This window comes from Apus apus, chromosome 5 (genome assembly GCF_020740795.1).
Source record: "Apus apus isolate bApuApu2 chromosome 5, bApuApu2.pri.cur, whole genome shotgun sequence".
NCBI classification, from domain to species: domain Eukaryota; kingdom Metazoa; phylum Chordata; class Aves; order Apodiformes; family Apodidae; genus Apus; species Apus apus.
In genome coordinates this window covers 24350211-24368476 of record NC_067286.1, presented here as the reverse complement: position 1 = coordinate 24368476, position 18266 = coordinate 24350211, and the positions used below count along the sequence as shown (strand labels likewise).

General features: G+C 37.6%; 1 protein-coding gene across 18 annotated transcripts in view; it reads right to left on the bottom strand.

Annotated features, from left to right (window-relative positions):
• Positions 1-18266, bottom strand: part of CELF1 (CUGBP Elav-like family member 1) — a 59373-nt gene that overhangs the window by 23702 nt on the left and 17405 nt on the right. For 17 of the 18 annotated variants that reach the window (XM_051621013.1, XM_051621014.1, XM_051621010.1 and 14 more), the window contains 3 exons: positions 3794-3981; positions 2935-3017; positions 2471-2519 (listed from right to left, as the gene is read on the bottom strand). In XM_051621013.1, the coding sequence (XP_051476973.1) occupies positions 2471-2519; positions 2935-3017; positions 3794-3971 (310 nt within the window). In that variant the 5' untranslated portion in view covers positions 3972-3981. Of the gene's footprint in view, positions 1-2470; positions 2520-2934; positions 3018-3793; positions 3982-4720; positions 4754-18266 lie in introns of those variants that run through there. The other variant, XM_051621008.1, reaches the window with a different exon arrangement.

Here is an 18266-nt window from a genome sequence, read left to right as displayed (position 1 = left end):
GAGCACTGGACTGTGTGCTATTGTATCTTGCCTCTAAATGCTGATGCTACTACATACATTGGAGTTCAATAGCACCAGTTTAAGGTGACTTAAGGGGCTAGAGTAAACTTGAATCCAGAGTAGAATATTCCTCATTTTACTAATTTAAAGATGCTAAACACCACTTAAATACTTGCTTTTAAAGGTTGAAGCAAAATATGCAGAATATTTAGAAATTTAGAACATTCAGAAATAGAAAACAGTTAGCAAATGCAATATTCAGCACAATATAAATATAATATGATGAAGGCTGTAGCACAATCCAAAGCTTCAAGAGAGAAAGTCTTCTATTTAGCATCATGGTGAGGGGAAATCAACTTATTTGCTGAGTCTTCTGTGGTGTGGAGGAAAATTCCAAACTATTCCAGCTAACGTGACTTTGACTATTAAATGTTAATGTTGAATGCAGTTCACTTTCAAGCTTTTAAAGCAGAAAGCTGCTTTCAAATCTTTCTTGCAGTCCATTTTAGGATGAGAGACCCAGAATCTCTTTTATTAATGGCAAATTAAAATACTTTAGCTCATGCCTTTTTATTTATATTTTCAAGTACACCTTTTTAGTAAAACTCACATAAGTCTCAGAACTGTCACCCTACAATTCCATTAAATACTTTTTTTCTCTTTCCATTATTTTTCCAGGATATTTGTGTGTGTGTATGTGTATAATGCAAGATCAGTTTTAGTTTGGAGAACCTACTTTGTTCTACTCCCAGCAATACTTCAAAAAAGAATTACTCCTTTCTAGATATATTTACTCAGAAACATTCTATATACACATGGAAGAACTTGCATATGGAATTACTTGTACTATATGTTAACTGTATATCTCATCTTCTGTTTTCAATTATCTTAAGATGTAAGCTTTCTAGAGCGAGGATTATCTTCTTTGTGATGCAAAGCTAATCCTACAGTAACTACAGCAAATGAATAAAATTCAGCCAAGCCTAAAAAGGCTGAAACTACAATGCTAAACACTTTATTTGCTTATCTTGCAGCAATATATATACACACATACATTTGAGCATGTATCTATGTATGTACATACTAGTCATGGAAATACATGGATAAATGATCATTTTCCCAATGGTAGATGCTAAATGTCTTAATCCAACTGAAATGGTCAACATGCAGACATATCCAAAGTTTTTTCTCTACTGAACTGCTGGGAATTCTCAATCTCCCTTATACACCACAGTAAGTTGTTACCTAGCTGCAAAGGACCTTGATTCAAATTGATCAAGCACTTAAATAAACTTTTCCAGATTTCATAGAATATCTTGAATTGGAAGGGACCTTAAAGATCATCTACACCAGGCTGCTCAAAGCTCCACCCAGTGTGGCCCAAACACTTCTAGGGAGGGGGCATCCACAGCTTCCCTGGACAACCTGTTCCAGTGTCACTACCCTCATATCGAAGAATTTCTCCCTGGTATCTATTCTAAATCTGCCCTCTTTCAGTTTGAAACTGTTACCCCTTGTCGTATCACTACAATCTCTGATAAAGAACCCCTCAGAATCTTTCCTGTAGGCTCCCTTCAGGTACCGGAAGGCCGCTGTAAGGCTCTCCCTGGAGCCTTCTCTTCTCCAGGCTGAAGAATCTCAAGTCTCTCAGCCTGTCTTCACAGAGGAAGTCCTCCAGCCCCCTAGTCATCTTCACTGCCTTCCTCTGGACCTGCTTGACCAGGTCCATGTCTTTCTTTTGCTGGAGGCCCCAGAGCTAAACACAGTACTTCATGTAGGGTCTCACAAGTGAGGAGTAGAGGGGGAGAATCACCTCCCTCAACCTGTTAGCCCTTCTTTTGATGCAGCCCAGGATATGACTGGCTTTCTGGGCTGCAAGCAAACATTGCTGGCTTTTATTCAGTTTTTCATCCACCAATACCCCCAAGTCCTTCTCCCTGGGGCTGCTCTCAATGCACTCATTGCACAGCTTGTATCTGTGTTTGGGATTGCCCTGACCCAAGTGCAGGACCTTGCACTTGGCCTTGCTGAACTTCACGAGGCTGGCACTGGCCCACCTCTCGAGCCTGTCAAGGTGCCTCTGGATGTCATCTGTTCCTTCTAGAGCATCAACCACAGAACTCAGCTTGGTGTCATCCACAAACTTGCTGAGAGTGCACTCAATTCTGCTCTCCATGTCCCCAACAAAGATTTAAACCACCTCTGTACAAAGAAGAACTCACTGGATGTTTCCCTAACTGACAACATGGTTCTACCACAAGCACCAGCAGTGGGAGATACTGAGTCATGAAATTTTAGAGACATCACTTAAACTACCCTACTATATTGAAAACACACCTTTTTTTCCTTGAAAAGAATTAGTCTCCAATTCAAGCAGTCTTGATCAGAAGGTAATCAACAAAAGGAAAATCCTCAAGCTTCCCTATTAGCACAAACGATGCCACTAAGCTCAGATTTTAATAAAGCTTACCATTACTCTTTTCACTGTCAGCTGGTTTCATCTGGATAGGATGGTGCATCTGAAATGTAAAAAGGTTATTTAGTCCTAGATGCATTCACTTTATACTATATGAAATACAAACCATAAGAATTGTGGAAGAAAGAAACAGTAGCCTAAATTGCCTCTTCAGAAATGCATCCGTAACGATACATCAATTTCTCTAAGCCAGAAAAGATTTCCTAATGATATTACATCATTCCTCCTCCAAGGGTATTATAGGAGCCATGCCCACCCACTTCACTGGCATATTGTTCTCCCAAATGCTCTGAAATTCCCTTAAGATCTGTTATCATACATATCTCAGGACACTGCTGTTTTTGAACATTTTTTTTTAAAACATGATTTGAGGGCAAGATAACATGTTTGTACATCAGCGGTGCCAGAGCTCAGAAAAACAAGATAAAGTTGCAAAGAAAGTGTAGCTCTTCTCTTACCCCTGGGAGGATCTTCATGTTGTGAAGAGCATTCTGTGCTTCTAGTGCAGCTTTACGGGTATAAAACGTAACAAAACAGCACCCTGCAATTGAAACACAATGATAGCAAAGAAAGAACACTACAAATCTTGAAGTGCTGCACAGAAATTGCAAGTCCCACTTCTATCCTTCCAATGCAAAAGATATGAGAATTAGAAGTCAGATATTTCAACAGGTAGGTATTGTTTAGAAAAGATTTCTCAGAGTAATAAAGCAGGATATATTCAGAACTGACACAAAATCACCAACACACTGTTAAAACAAACATGTAAATACATCTGCCAAATAATTGTTGGCTACTTCCATTATCAAACTCAACAACTATTTGCTAGTACCAAAACCTTATCTAGTTTCACAGGAAATAAAGATACTGCATGTAACAGAACTGCAAATTCAGGTACAGCATTTAGTCGGGATTTGAGGTACACAGTATTTGATGTACAAAAATGACTAGGACCTCAATTTCATATTTTATCTGAAACTGTGACGCTTCCAGCGACATTTTCATCATATCATAGCATCACAATATTACATTGAAGTTCTGCTTTGCAGTTATAATCCATACTCTTCAAACATCCCCATCGCTTCTGAGGTCTAAAAAAATATTTATGAATTTCCTCAGCTCAGCTAATGACTTGGATCAGCCCAAGTATAACGAGACACATACACTTAAAGACTATAAAGCTTGAGTCTGCATGCACACCTGATTACACAGAGCTCCAACACACAGGGATCTGTGAATAAGCAAACAGCTAAGACTGTAGCTCTGTGAAAGCAGCAGGGACCCTGAGTCCCACATGAGAAGTACAGAAGTTCTGACCTTTGCTTTGAGGAGGGTTTTGGCTCCTGTCCCTCAAGACATTGATTTCATAGACAGCACCATACTGTTCAAAAAGTTCTCTTAGATCCTTCTCACACCAGCTCCGTGGGACTTGACCCACAAACATCTTGATAGCATCTAGATCAGGTTGGTCTGGGTGATCCAGTGTGCCATTCATTTTCTTTGAACTATGAAAAACAAGAAGGAATTTCTGGTTTATAACTCTCCACGGATTCTAGACATTATTGCAGCTAGAAGCAGCATACTTATAGTGAGATTAAAAATACTGTATTTCTACACATATATAAATATATGATTCAAAAATACATATAAAGAGAGACTCTTGCACATTCCCAGCCCTGCATACCAGACACATTCAGAAACACCATTCGCATTCATTGGCAAGCTATGTACTTGGAAACAAAACAGCTGTTTAAAACAAAGTTATAGGAACATTATAGGCACGTTTGTTTCTATTATTTAGTCAACATCTGGGATTCAGGACATCAATCTGTTGATATGACTGAAAAATAGAAGTATTTTAACCATGTAAAATTTTACAGAAAAGTAAGCCAGAACAGGAAGGAACCTAAACTCATAGTCTGCCCACAGACCTGAAGTTAGCAGTAATCACTGAAAATGAGAGGATAACATTTTTTCATTATTTTTAAAGGTGACTATTTGGAACTGTTCTCCGAGGTGAAGATCCAGCTTAAAACAGAGAAAAATGTACAACTGAACAGATTAGAAGTGTCATTAGAGGTTTACAAGGCAATAGCTCTTTGTGAAACTAGGGAGTTTTCAACAGTATTTGGCAAAAAACCCCAAACAACAGCCATAGGTTGTTCATGAACAGATTGGGATTGGACAATCTAGTTAGTGACAAGGTGAGTAATAGAAGGGTGTTAACACAGAAAAAAAGGTCACCTCTTAGACTCCAACAACACAGAACTTCTGAGTCTGGGAATCTTCAAGAGGCTTCAAGGCCCTGCGTCTGGCCATACAAACAGTTTACAGCCTATTAGTAACACTGTGTTATACTCCACCCAACAAGTTGACAGTCCTACACTGCTTTTTGTATTGACTTCTCATTGTTTGCCAAGTGCAATGTGAGGTCTTGTTGCCAGTTGTCAGGGCCTGGCACACCACAGGACCTATCTCTGTGGAAGACTGACTGTAATGACTGCCTATTGTAGCTATCGTGATCAGTAGGTTAAAATTGCTGACCAACCCATGAATAATCTAGAAAGGACATGGGGAGTGGAAGAGTAAAAACAATGATTCCCTCTGCCCCCAAACCCTTTGTTGAAGAATACCAGGTGATTTTCTTCCAGAGTAGTAAGATCTCTTATTCTTTGCTTTTTTACTTTAAAGGTAGTTTTTGAATAGCTTATTAACTGCACATTGCAGTAAACAGTGTTCCTCTCACTATCCACTTGCAATCACACTCAGCCCTAAATAGAGTTAAATATATATATAAATGTATGTGTGTGTATATATATATATTCCAAACCAGGCAGTGTTTAGTAATTTTTCCCCTTAATACACCGTTGTTCAGAGCCTAAGAAAAAAAACTGATGCTAGGGAAAGCTCATAATTTTATAACTGTAGGAACAGAAGTCAGGTACAATAAAGCTTCTTACTAGAAAGGAAAGGAATCGTCATAAATCCTTTCACTCCTCTCACATTTCTACTCAAAAAGTGTCAGCACCTCTCCAAATATCCAAGGTAAACAATACCTTTCAGGAAGAGGTAAGCTCTCCCTTTTCATTCAATGTCTTTTCATTCCAATTAAGAACAATTGGAAATAATTTACCCTCTTCCAATAATAATTTTCAGTCCTGCTTTCTATGCCATGGGTACCTTCAAATGCACAGCATGGCTCCTGTTAACTGGGCAACTCTTAACCAGACTTCATACATTCAAGGAATCTTTCTTTTCTAATTAAAAGGTTTAGTCTGAGAGTCACTAACAGGGAAGAACAAAACCTGTTCTCCCAACAATTGATGTAATAACCAATTTTATAATATCAGCACCTGTAGCATGCTATAAACAGTACTGCTGAATAGCTTTATTCCTCCTTAGCAGTCATCCCCCAAATCATCAGATCTTCTCCCCCTCATCCTCCAGAATCGAGCATCAACTGACAACGCCCCAAGACTTCTAGAAAACAAACTACAGGCTCTCCCATCTCACTTTTTCCCCCCTCAACGGGAGTTCATCAGACAGCAGAGACTTCAGAGACCATCCAATTCCAATTAATGCAACTATCACTTCAGTGATAAACTTAGACATGAAGAAAAAGTACTTACACAGGGCTAGCATTCAAGGAGCAATGGTCCACCATCATCTCTGGGAGGAAATCCAACTTGAACGCAGCCATCACCTCAGTCTGTGACAAACTACTAACACTAAATCAGTATTGCCTATCCCCCAAACAACACCACTTCCAAAAGTCCTGCAGGTCTTAACACTCAGCCACACAAAAAACACTCAAACCACAGAAACAGAAGCTCAGGGAGACCAGCAATAGACACCACAGAAACAGGCTGGACTGGGAAAGGGACATGGAATCCCAGATTAAAAAGGGGATGTGACCATGTGAAGGGAGGCTCAGCTTAAAACACAATGAAAATGCTGATGCACTGGGCTTGTTTTGTGCAATTTTCCCTGGCGAAGCAGTACTGAGTGCACTGTCAGATAAACAGAGTGTCAGATGCATGAAGATAGCAATGGGTAACAGAGCAGAAAGAATACAAACTCCAGTCTTTCCATCCCCAACTAACTCCTTGCCTCCCAAAATGGCAGTCCAAGGCCTTGAGGTTCAGTCACTTCCCATATCTCCAACATTGAGATGCAAAGTCAAAAGTTTCCTTCACCATAAACAAATCCAATGGGAGATCTCATTCTTTTTACCTTGTGCACCATTTTTGACACTCTCCTAACTTCTAGGGAGAAAAATGCCAACTAAAATGTTTCTCTGAATCTCACAAAAGTCAAAGCTAAGAAGACTGGATGACTCAAAAATTCCTTAGCTACCACAGAACATAAAAACCTACTCTTTTTGTAGGATCTAAACATATGTTGTTCTGGAAACATCATTTTGCCCATCATGCATCTGTAACAGAGATAAACATAACCTATAGATAGATGATTAAAGAAAGGGAAAAACAGTGACTTGCTGAAAGCTGTTTTACAATCTTTGAAAACACTGATCAGAACACCTCAACTGCTTCATCATTAAAGCAGGAATAGTATGTTGACCAGAGAACTATGAGGTGTATTTATACACATAATACAGATCTCTTGTTAAATATCCAGTACCCAAACTAATGGGGAGATAATGTAGGTAACACTGGATGCATTGGGAAATGCAGATAAATTTGATTGCAGAGAGTGATTGCTGCAGAGGCAGCTGGGTGTGTCTGAGCACTCCAGGAGGGAGGATCAATTCAAGCCCAACGTGAATCCATATAAGCCTTACGTATACGGTCAATGTAACCACAAAATAAACATGCTGGGGCAGCTGTGATCACTTCTTTCTTGTCCATCAATGACTGCAACACATACTTGTAGTTATTTAGACTGGCCACTATAAACAGCTTGCTTTGTGCTTGCACACTTACAGCACGTCAATTCTTTTTTTCACAAATAACCATTTTCAGCCTCTGAAAAAAATAACATTTCCAATCTGTGATTCTATGATCTTCTGCCTACATTGACGTTAATTAAAAGGTTATTAAAAGGAGTTAGGCCTCATAATACAAAGAGTTATGCATGTTACTGCAAAATGAGAAGACATTAATTTATCACACATCAGATACTCATCAGTAACTATATCATGTATACCCTCATTATGCGGTAAATGCAAGAAAGTGTACTCTTTAATGAAAAAAGTGTAAGCTACATGCTAAGCACTACTGCTAAGGGCATGCAAATAGGCACTAGGGAGCACAAGTCAATTTTTTATCCTTCAGAGAATTGTTTATATCTGTTTTCAGGCACATCTTACAGGCTTCCCAGTTGACAAATGCCATGCTGTGCAAAAATCATCATATTCAAATGTTAAATTGAGCCTGGAGCCTACTTTATGGATTTCTCTAAAACAAGCCCACATACACACTTCAGATTTGTATTATTAGAACAGCAGAAGATACTGTGGAGTTCTTTCCACTGTTCACGTAAATCTCCAGACCAACACTGTACATTCTGGTCTTAGGTAGGAAGACCAGAGTTCATTCCTTCTGGTCTTCCAGTCATCTTTATCTTTTTTGAGCAGAAAGTAAAATACCCCAGCAGCCATATTCTCTGTAGGTTCAATGAAAGATGACAGTGGCAACAACTACTCTTGGAAATGTTGGGTTTTTTAAGCATTAGTGAGATTGATTTGTTTACTTAAGAAAATCAGTAAGTCATTATTATTTGATCCTATGCCCACCCTTTCCCTCATATCTCTGCTTCCTAAAATGGAAGTCATATCTCCATTAAAACAAAAAAAAACAAGTTATAGGCATTGTCACACTGTTATACTCCATATCAAATTCAGTCTACTGGCTTTGATAATTAAAATATTAATTTTGTGCAACTACCCTGCTACATAGTAATTTTGGATTCTTATTATACATACTTCTAATTTCTCCCATGATGTGCTCAATTCATTTAATGAACAGTGCCAAAAACACTTCACATGCTGTTCTGTATAATCTGGGGGAAAGGAAGAGTCAATACTGGAATGGTGAATACCTGAAGGTATGTTAGAGAAGGCTCAGTGCCTCAGGGCACCATACTTGTGCAGTAACAATGGCAATTTCAGCCACAAAACACTAGTGTACTAACAGGCTTGTTTTAAGATTATTTAGGTGAAGGCATCAGACTAGAGAATTTACTAGACTTACAGACTTCACTTGTGAAAATACCAGAAAGAGTAAAAAAAGGTATTTCTCTACTGCACAGAAATAACAATTAAATGAGGAAGCAGTGTTTCTTTGAAATGATAAAAAAAAAAAATCACAAAAGTCATCCTAGCCATTGCTCACAAAGCAAGCAAGCAAGCAAAACGTGAGCAAAACACACTTATTTTTTGCTCAGATGTCAAATTCCTGCTGGCTTCCATTCTTTGACTGTTTCTATTCAAAGGATAATAGAAACAATGTCTGAAATTCCAATCTCTATGGACTGTAACTACACATTTAAATGTGGTGCTAATCTGACAATGCGAACATTAAAAATTTATACATACTACAGATGAAATCTCACTTTTTTGCACTTTTGAAGCCCTAGATTATGCTGCAGAACACATCATTATATATGCTCCTCAGATCTTGCAGAATATGAATGCTAAAAATTTTGCTTTTAAGTTTACAGAATTACATCACATCCAGGGGCACAAAACCAAAAAAACCCTAACAAACTAACCCTTACAAAACAAAAAGCCCCATGTCTCTTTCTTTCTTTCCTAAGAAAGCCTTGTTTATTTCGATGAGCAATTAACTCTGAAACCTAACAATAATACCATCTTTTATTTTATACAGTCTGAAACTCTGACAACACACACAGAACTGAAGCTGAGGGACTACCAGGATGATGAGCATGAACTATGGGAAAGGATGCAGGCTATGGGGAAATCAGACTCTGTGAAGCTTTGAAGGAGACAGGTCCTAGAATAAACTTCCCCTTGTATTATCTATGCATATCCAGATCCCTACAATGTTGCTGAATTGCAGTTTTGTTTTTTAACATTTAACCCCGAGGCTACACGCATCAAAATACAGTAACTACTTGTCAATATTTTATTATTTCATAGTTGATAATGTAAGCATGTGGTCAGAATTTTTTCTGCCTATGTTGAAATCCAAACTGTCTCCCCATGCCTCGCTGGGTACAAAAAGCCCCTTACCTAGTTGCCAAAACTGCAGTTTCTTCCTCTGCCAATCTCTATGACAGTTATGCACTGTGAGTACACAAACCTGACACATTCAGAATGTTGAATTTACCATCCAAGTACATGAAGCTTTGGGCTGCCAATAATTCAGACTGTATTAACTGGAAAACACTTGCATTTATATTAAATTTTTATAGAAGTTCCCAGGTGGAGAAAAAGGACAGGAGTGGATGACAATTTTTATCTCAGAAATAGCAGAGCTTCATGGTGTTCTCTCAAAAGTTTTCTGGGGGGAAAAAAAATAATATTTGAGGTAAATAAATACATTCTTGACCTATATCTCTGGCTTGTGAATGAAGTCCCATTTTTCTGTATAACGAGATAAAACTTTGCACTGAAGCAAACAAATTTGTTATTCTAATGAACGCTAAACAGTGGAACTTATAAGAGAGACAAACACATACAGGTCCTTTTTTTTTTTAATGTCTATGGGCATCCTCATATGCTTCTTCTGAAAGCTCTACTTGTATTCTTCCTGCCTTCTTACTGTTAGTATCATTCACTTGAAACACAATCTAAAGCCACACAATTCACAAAGCAGTTTTAGTTTCCTGCGTTCATAAGAACAAAGGAGGAGACTGGCAAAGGCAAACCTGAAACTGGCAAGAGAGAACACTTCTTACTAAATTCATAGATACAAGAAAGATTTAGTGGTGGTGACTTCTGTAATCCTGTTAAAACTTGACAGCGTTTGAGCACAACTGGATGCTTGGAGGTATACATTTTTCCATTTCTATTTACTGCACACCTACATAAACCCCAACTGTTGTTTTTGTGGGTTTTTTTAAACAGATAATCCATGGGCTACACGCATCAAAATACTGCACATGAAACAATACCACCTTCTAGATATCATTCGGAAGGAACAACTAAGTAACCTTACATTTAAACACAAACAAATAATTATTAGGATTTTAGCCTTATTTGTTTAATGCACACAGTACTATGCAGTATCAGAAGGAAACCACAAATTACACTGTGCCCAGCGTGGCAGTTCTCATGTTCCTTAGTCACAACTTCTTAACTTTCTAAATTAAAACATCCAATGCAAAATCCTCATGTGAAAACAGGTATGGAAGACATTGTTTGGATTAAAATGACAAAAGTTATTGGTTGTCTGTGGCAACTGAAATCACAATTATGAGGAGGTATGAAGGGGTTATTAACTATGCCAGTTGGAAAAGTCCTATAACTTGACCATGCTGTTTCAGACAGGCATCAAGGGATTGTAAACTGTCATAGAAGAGCACACACTGTTCCCAGCTCTGTGCTGGTGCAAAAACCCATCTTCCCTTAGCTCCTCCATTTCCAAGTGTCACACAGGCAAACCAGGATGCAGTGATGCTTTCCTGGGACACAGAGAACCGAGAATACAGTTTGCAATACAATAAACCTATACACTAGATAGGTAACCCTTAACACAAGGACACTATTCCATACCAAAAGCCGTTCCTATGGCTGCGTCTTACCTCCTTACAATAAATTCAATGAGTCTCAAGACCATCTGTTTAGCTATGCAGACTGTAGCTAATAGACAGACTAGTTCAGAGCTACCTGTGCACCAATGGGCAAAGTGCAAAAGCTGAATACTCTGTTTTGTCTTCCCCCAACTTAATGCTAAATTATTAGGAACTTAATGCCTTGAGACCATTACTGCTCTGACAAATTCATTTCAATATGAACAGTGGATTGAGACATTTTCAGGAAGGAATGACAGTATAAGGATTGAGCATTGTTTCTTTTAAATACAGGCCAATAAAAATCCAGCTGTGCTCTCTGTAGCAATACATATTAATCAAAATATTTCTAAATTAGAGCAGAGTCTGCACACAGACATCCAGTTCTTCCTGTTTGTTCCCCAGGCTGCATGCATTAGTGCAAAGGGCACCAGCAAAGTAGTTTAGAACACCAGGTATTCAAATAGACCAGTGACTTTATGCCATCATTTCACTGGAAGTACAAACAGTTAAGTCCAGGAATCAACTAATGCTCTGATAAAAACTTATTTGACTTTAATACAACAGCAAAAACAAGTAAGGAAGATTTGTACCTACAGTATTATCCACATACCAATATGATGTAAACAGTTCTGCTTTGACTGTCACACATTCGTTTGACCAGTCTAGATGTCCCTCTTGCTCATTTCAAAAAACAAGAAATACAGTCAATGCACATATCAACTGCAACAGGTTGTGTGTGGCTAGTATCTTCTTACACAGCTGGTATCTCCACAGTAACTTGTCAAGTGACAGCTAAGAAAGAAAAATCTTAACTGATAAAACAGCATTCCTCCTCTGAGAAGGAAAGATGACATTTCATATAAAAGGATAGTAGGTTTTTTGATCTCCTTGTTGGCAGAATAATGCAGACGCAACAAACTTACAGGAGTGCAAAAACAGACTGGATAAATACTTGGAAGAGACTCATCAGAAGCTATTAGATAAATCACAACAGCTTAGGTTCTCCTGAGTTGAAAACAGGGAGGCTGGGAGACCACTGAAACAGTTTTGTGGTGAAACAAACACTACAGATTATGGAAAATATATGTCTGAAACATGCCAAAGAACAGGAGTATGGCTATGCATTTGTGTCCAGACAAAAGTATTATTGAAAATAAGAAGAGTTGTCCTGTGAAAACTACTCAAGAACCAAACTACACACATACGAGGTAAATGCTAACTAAAAATGCTCAGCTATTATTATCACTATATTCAATTGCTTTAGTAATGCCAACCCTCTTTAGCCACCTCAGAACTACAAAACAAAAAACTCCGAAACCCAAAAAAACACACATCTGGACTTCAGGAAATGTTACACACAGCACAGATAGTAACCAGTATATAAACTTTCCCCTCTTTTTAAAATGACTTGCAATTGCTTTCAATATGCTATTATATAACTGATGAACAAATTCAGTCTGTGGTACAACAAACATCTAACTCACTCTTGAGGACAACTTACACCAAGTGGCAGATGGCAGTCTGCAATATGAGAGCTTATCTACCAGAGAACAGTTACAACATCTGTTCAAATCCAAGAAGCCAAAAACCCTGCAACTAAGTCCTGCTCTGCCAATAACTGTTAATAACAGGATGCATAACAAGAACTCAGAAGAAGGTCAATTCTCAGTCTTCAGACACTCTTACAGCAGAGAGATGAAGTTCACAGACTTTAAGACAGTGGCCTCCAAACTTCTTCAGTGTTCCTCACAACTCCCTCTGTCACACTGCCTCTTCATCTGCTTGCCTGAGAGGAGATGTGTGTTGTGCATATGCTGACAGGGCTGTGGGTGTTGGAATTCCACAGTGTGAACGACCCACAGCTCTGCAGACAATGATCTGCTTCTCCAGGGCAGAACAGCTGCAATGATACTATCCTGAGTTTTACCTTCTTAGTGCAAAGCTGTCAGCTAACATGGCAGCATAAGTCTGCTACGCCAGTGCTTGACCTGCTGCAGCTGTGTCTGCTGCTTCTGTGATGATGCTACAGAGGCTCGCACAGACATGACCAAAAAAAGAAAAAAATGGAAAAGTCCAGCCATGATGCTGCTTCCTGACAATGACCTCAAACCAACTACGATCATAAAAGTTCTCATTACAGCAATGAGGAATAAGAAAGCTGATAGCCTCCAAAGATCTCTGGTTTGAGATTACTCCAAAAATTTTGCATTACTTTGAGGCATTATTATTTCCAGAACTGTCCCTATTTAATTCTTTTTTTACACATAAGCAGAAACTCCAAAGAACTTCAAATATCACACTTTGCAGCAGTGTCATTTACAGAGTAACAGACAACTTTGGTTAGCATTTACCCATTTTTTCCAAAGGCAGTCAGTACCTGCCCACCCTTTATCTATACAGCATTAGGGTAGTCTACTACCAGTGCACAGTGCAACAAATAAAACATATGTCCATGCAAGTAAAATCTTAAAATGAAAATATTTTCCTAGAAACTATTTTTCATCTTCTATGTGGTGTTTAATTATCTCCTTCCTATTCCTGTTCCCCAATGATACATTAAATGCTTCCATAAATTTTCATAGAAGTACAAGAAGTACCTGGATTGTTGTCGTTCTCTTATAGTGTATGAAATTTTCTTTTGCTAGCTTCAGACCTCAATTTTGTAACCAAAGTTCTCAATTGCCACCTTCAGAATAGTGATCTGAACTGTATATTAAATTTGTCTTTCTCAGCTAAATTTTGTTTCTTTATCTTGCATATTTCCTAATTTTTTTTCAGACTAAGGGAACAGAGAGGGAGACAAAAAACAGTATAATCAGCTATTTCTTTGAAGTAGTAGTGAATATAAAAAAATCCCAAAAAACCACAACACAGTAAAACTTACTGTGATGCAAAGAAGACAGTAATAAAGTCCTGGCTGAGAAGACACTGTATGAAATATACTAGACAGGAAGTAAAGAAGCAGATGAACAAACTGCAAAAGACCAAGTCATGAATTTGAAGCAATAAATGCATGACAACCTATTAGAGCATCTGTCTACACAGAACAGCTAACAACATGCCTCAAATGGAGGCTCCCTAAAATAATTAATTTTAGCAAATCATAGACAAGGAGTAATCATCACACTTATCCCTCTTCACCAGAAGTTTTAAAATTAATAATAAATATGAGGAAGAAACATTGAGGTATGAATTTCAGGGCAATTGCTTTTAAAGCAGAATGCTATAGGTTACTTCCTCTCATTCTAGGAAGATACAGACATGTTAAAAACAACAACTGTAAAAGATTTAATCTTTTTATCCTTATCTGTAGGTTGTGAATTGTTTGGTTTAGGTTGTTTTTTTTGTAAATAGATGTGTATTTCAGATACTGCTTAAGCTCTACAGGAAGGTATGCAAAATAAAATTTCAGCTAAAATTTATTATTTTTTTAAACATCTGCCAACATTCCAGCAGACATGGTCTGGAAAACATTTTGAGTTTTCATCAGTACAGTGCTAGAACACAATAATGCTTTTATCTGGTGAGAGACAAACCACAGAAATCTTAAGTACCTAAGAAAGATCTAAAAGACCTGTAGACACTTTGGCACTGTAGAAAGAAAAAATTCTTCAGAAAGTAGGAAAAGTGGCTTGGTCACAACAATAGAAAGAGGAAATAAAGGCAGCATTATGACACAGAACAGGAGACAAGGCAGGAAATGAGAGTATAAGAAGTGAGGACACGCATTTCTATTCTATGAAAGGACAGAGAACTACTAAAAGAAGACAGGATGGAACATTTAAAGTAGCAGCAATGTTTAAGGGTTCGGGGGTTTTTTTACCCTTTTTTTTTGTTTGACTGAATTCAGACCATGACACACACACAAAGGATGATAAATTTTATTTGCATTTCAACCCTTAAATCTTCAGCTGAAGAGTATAAGAATACCAATGCTTACAAGCTATCATGCCCTGAAAGCAGAGGTACAGATCCACTTACATCACCTTTGCCATTCTCCTCTTCTCAAATATTGTCTGAGCTTAAAAAACTATTGGTTTAATTTCTTTAATATTTGCGTTCCTTAAGACTAGCCAGAAGTTTACCTTTGGGTATTTCAAGCTTTTTGTTTGAGAAACAACCCAGCAAGCAATTCTATGCAAAAGAATATTTTAGATTTCCTTCAACTTTTAAACTCTGTAAATACAAACACAAGACCTAGAAATCTGGTTTCAATTAGGCCTCTGTTTTGCTGTATTTTCCTATACTACAGGAGTCTGCACCTCTCTACTTAGTCAAAAAGGCTGAAAACATTTTGTCATCTCTGCAATGTTTGATAGAAAAACTTTTAACAAATCAACTACACATTTTAAGTTAGTTTTCTGCCTCTGAAACAGAAGTTAATATTCTGCTAAGGAACTGGAAATCCACTGGGTCCTGGAAAGCTCTGAACAGTCTGCTTATCTTGAAGCCAAACATGCCACAAAGCACTAGAGTGGGCAAAGGAACTACATTTACACAGAGAATTGCTGAGTGGTTGTATGTTGGGAGACTACAGAACCAGCTATATAATTCCAGGGCAACATCACATAGGAAGATTGTTGTATTACCTACACAAGAACTGTAGTGAATAAAAAATGCTTTTAACTACAGTTTATTGCAAGCAACATACCTTGTGCATGTGTAAAGTAAAACCTTAAAGTAGGAACTGCTCAGTTACTATTCTTTTCCTCTCAAGAAATACAGTATGCAATCTTAACTCAAAGGAACAAACTTCCTATTATTACATTATTTTAAAACCTCTCCTTTCTGAAATGTCTTAGAATAGCAGTCAGATCTGGTAGAAAACTTCCTGAAGTATGACAGAGGCTTTTTTTTTCTTAACCTGTTAAGTTTCAAGAGACCTCTTGGACTAAACAAATCAACAAGTCTCAAGTTTCATTGTCCTTTGCAGCCTTCAGAACAGACATGTAAGCCATTTTGAGGAGTGCTTTAATCTTGAATTGTTTCCACTAATAGTGACAAATACAAATGAGAACCAGTTAATATTATAGAAACAGTATCATACACGTGCCTCGGTTTTCTTAATCAGCTAAGAAAATGCAGCCATGCCTATCTAAATTAATTAGGTCTAAATAGCCATTAGATTAGACAGCAGGTTTCAACTTCAGGAAGAGCTAAACCCAGAAAGAATATTCCTCTGATCCAGAACAGTCCCTCCAAACAAACAAATAAATCTATAACCAAAACAGTTTACTTTGACTTTCCTGAACCATAAACAGCTTTAGAAGTATTGAAAAAGAATGAACTTCTCTTACGGCAGAAGAACCAAAGTTCCTCCCAAGTAGACAAATCTATAATCTTTTAATGTCCATTTGCATCTTCATGTCAAAGACTTCCATTTTGGAAGGGGCTCAGATCTGCAGAAATTTTATGTGAACACAGACAGGTTCAGGTAAAAACAGATAATCTGCAACCCCTACAGATCTGTTCCAGTGAAGTTTGAATTAGAGCTTCCCTTCAGGAAAACAACAGTATCACCACAAATGAAGGGCAGAGCAGCGAGAACAATATGAACACTACAGTGCTCCCTATTCAGAGGACATTTAAACAGTCTGAAGGCTGTTTGTCCTTCAGCACAGTATCAGAATGGTGAATACAAATATGACGAGTCAACACACAGATAGGAGTTCCTCCATTTTGAACCTGTCACTGCTTACAAGACACTTTTATGACAAAAATATTTGACAGAACAATAATTGTTTAATCTGCTTCAGCAAAGTGTGGCATATACATTTCTGAATACAAGAAGCAGTTGAATCTCACGGTAAATTCTCTATTAAAAAATATTACTGGTAAAAGATACCAGCTACTAGAAAAGTGGGCAACAAAACCAAGTGTTACTGCAAATACTGATTGATTCCTTCTTTAAAAGCAAAACTGACCACTCCTCAGTTCTATTTTTTGTATCACTCCAGAAGCAGAATGTCATCAGTTTTATTTTTATATATCCCTGTGGAGTTAGTTTATAGAGTTATTAATCAGAAGAGGCATTCAATACCAGGATGCATACAATTTAATAAACCAGCATCAGCTGTCCAAGACTCAGTTCTCTTTAATTTGGACATCTTTCTACATTCACATTAATGCATATGAATTTAACTTTATGTTGCTTTTCAGATGATAAATCATGGATCTTCCAACAAATTGAAGTGTTCTGTTTCATGATTTATTTTCAACAATCATAAAGTTGATGATTACTTTGCTATTTAAATAATCTGATTATTTTGTTAAACGAGCCAAATCTACTGATTCTGAACATGTGCTTTGTAACTGGCAGAATCCCATCAGTTTGAAAAACTAGGTCAAATCACAGATTACTCTATCTCAAAAGATACAAACTCTCCAGACAAAACCACAAACATAATGACCAGTATTTTCTCTCTCCTCTCTTCTGTTTGGTGCTAATGGAGCATTAAAGGAGCAGAAAGGGCAAAGTACAGAGCACCAGTAATTTAGGAAATAAGTTGAGTGTTTTGCAACATCCACAATGCATGGATATCAGTACCCTCAAACTGTACTTCCAAACACAGAGGCAAATCACCTATTCTCTAAAAATCACTTGAAAATTAAGGTGTTCCTGGATTTCTTAATCCAACCAGCTCTTTCTGTCCTGATGAGTAACATACTGAGACACAGGATATCTGCACTTTGAAGACAAATGTGATTTTCTTTCTGATAGACGTAACTAAATATTTTCCAATGTACTTACAAAAACTGTAGCAACTGTCTGACCATAGTAGAAAAACAAGTATTTCCTCAGGAAAATATAAAAATTCAACTCTCCCTGATTGCCTATAGACTAAATCACACCTTAAATATTTCTGCCATAGCAGAGGCGATTCATCAGAAAAGCAACAAAGACCACACTTTGAGCATAGCCATGTTACTTAATGCAGCAGTTACAGGTTAACTGTCCTCAAAAGTGAACTGAAACTCTTTAAGGTGCACAGTCTGATCTATTCTCTTGGTACTCCTCTGAAATACAGTAAATCATTCCAACTTGCTAAAATAAAGAAATAATAACTTTATC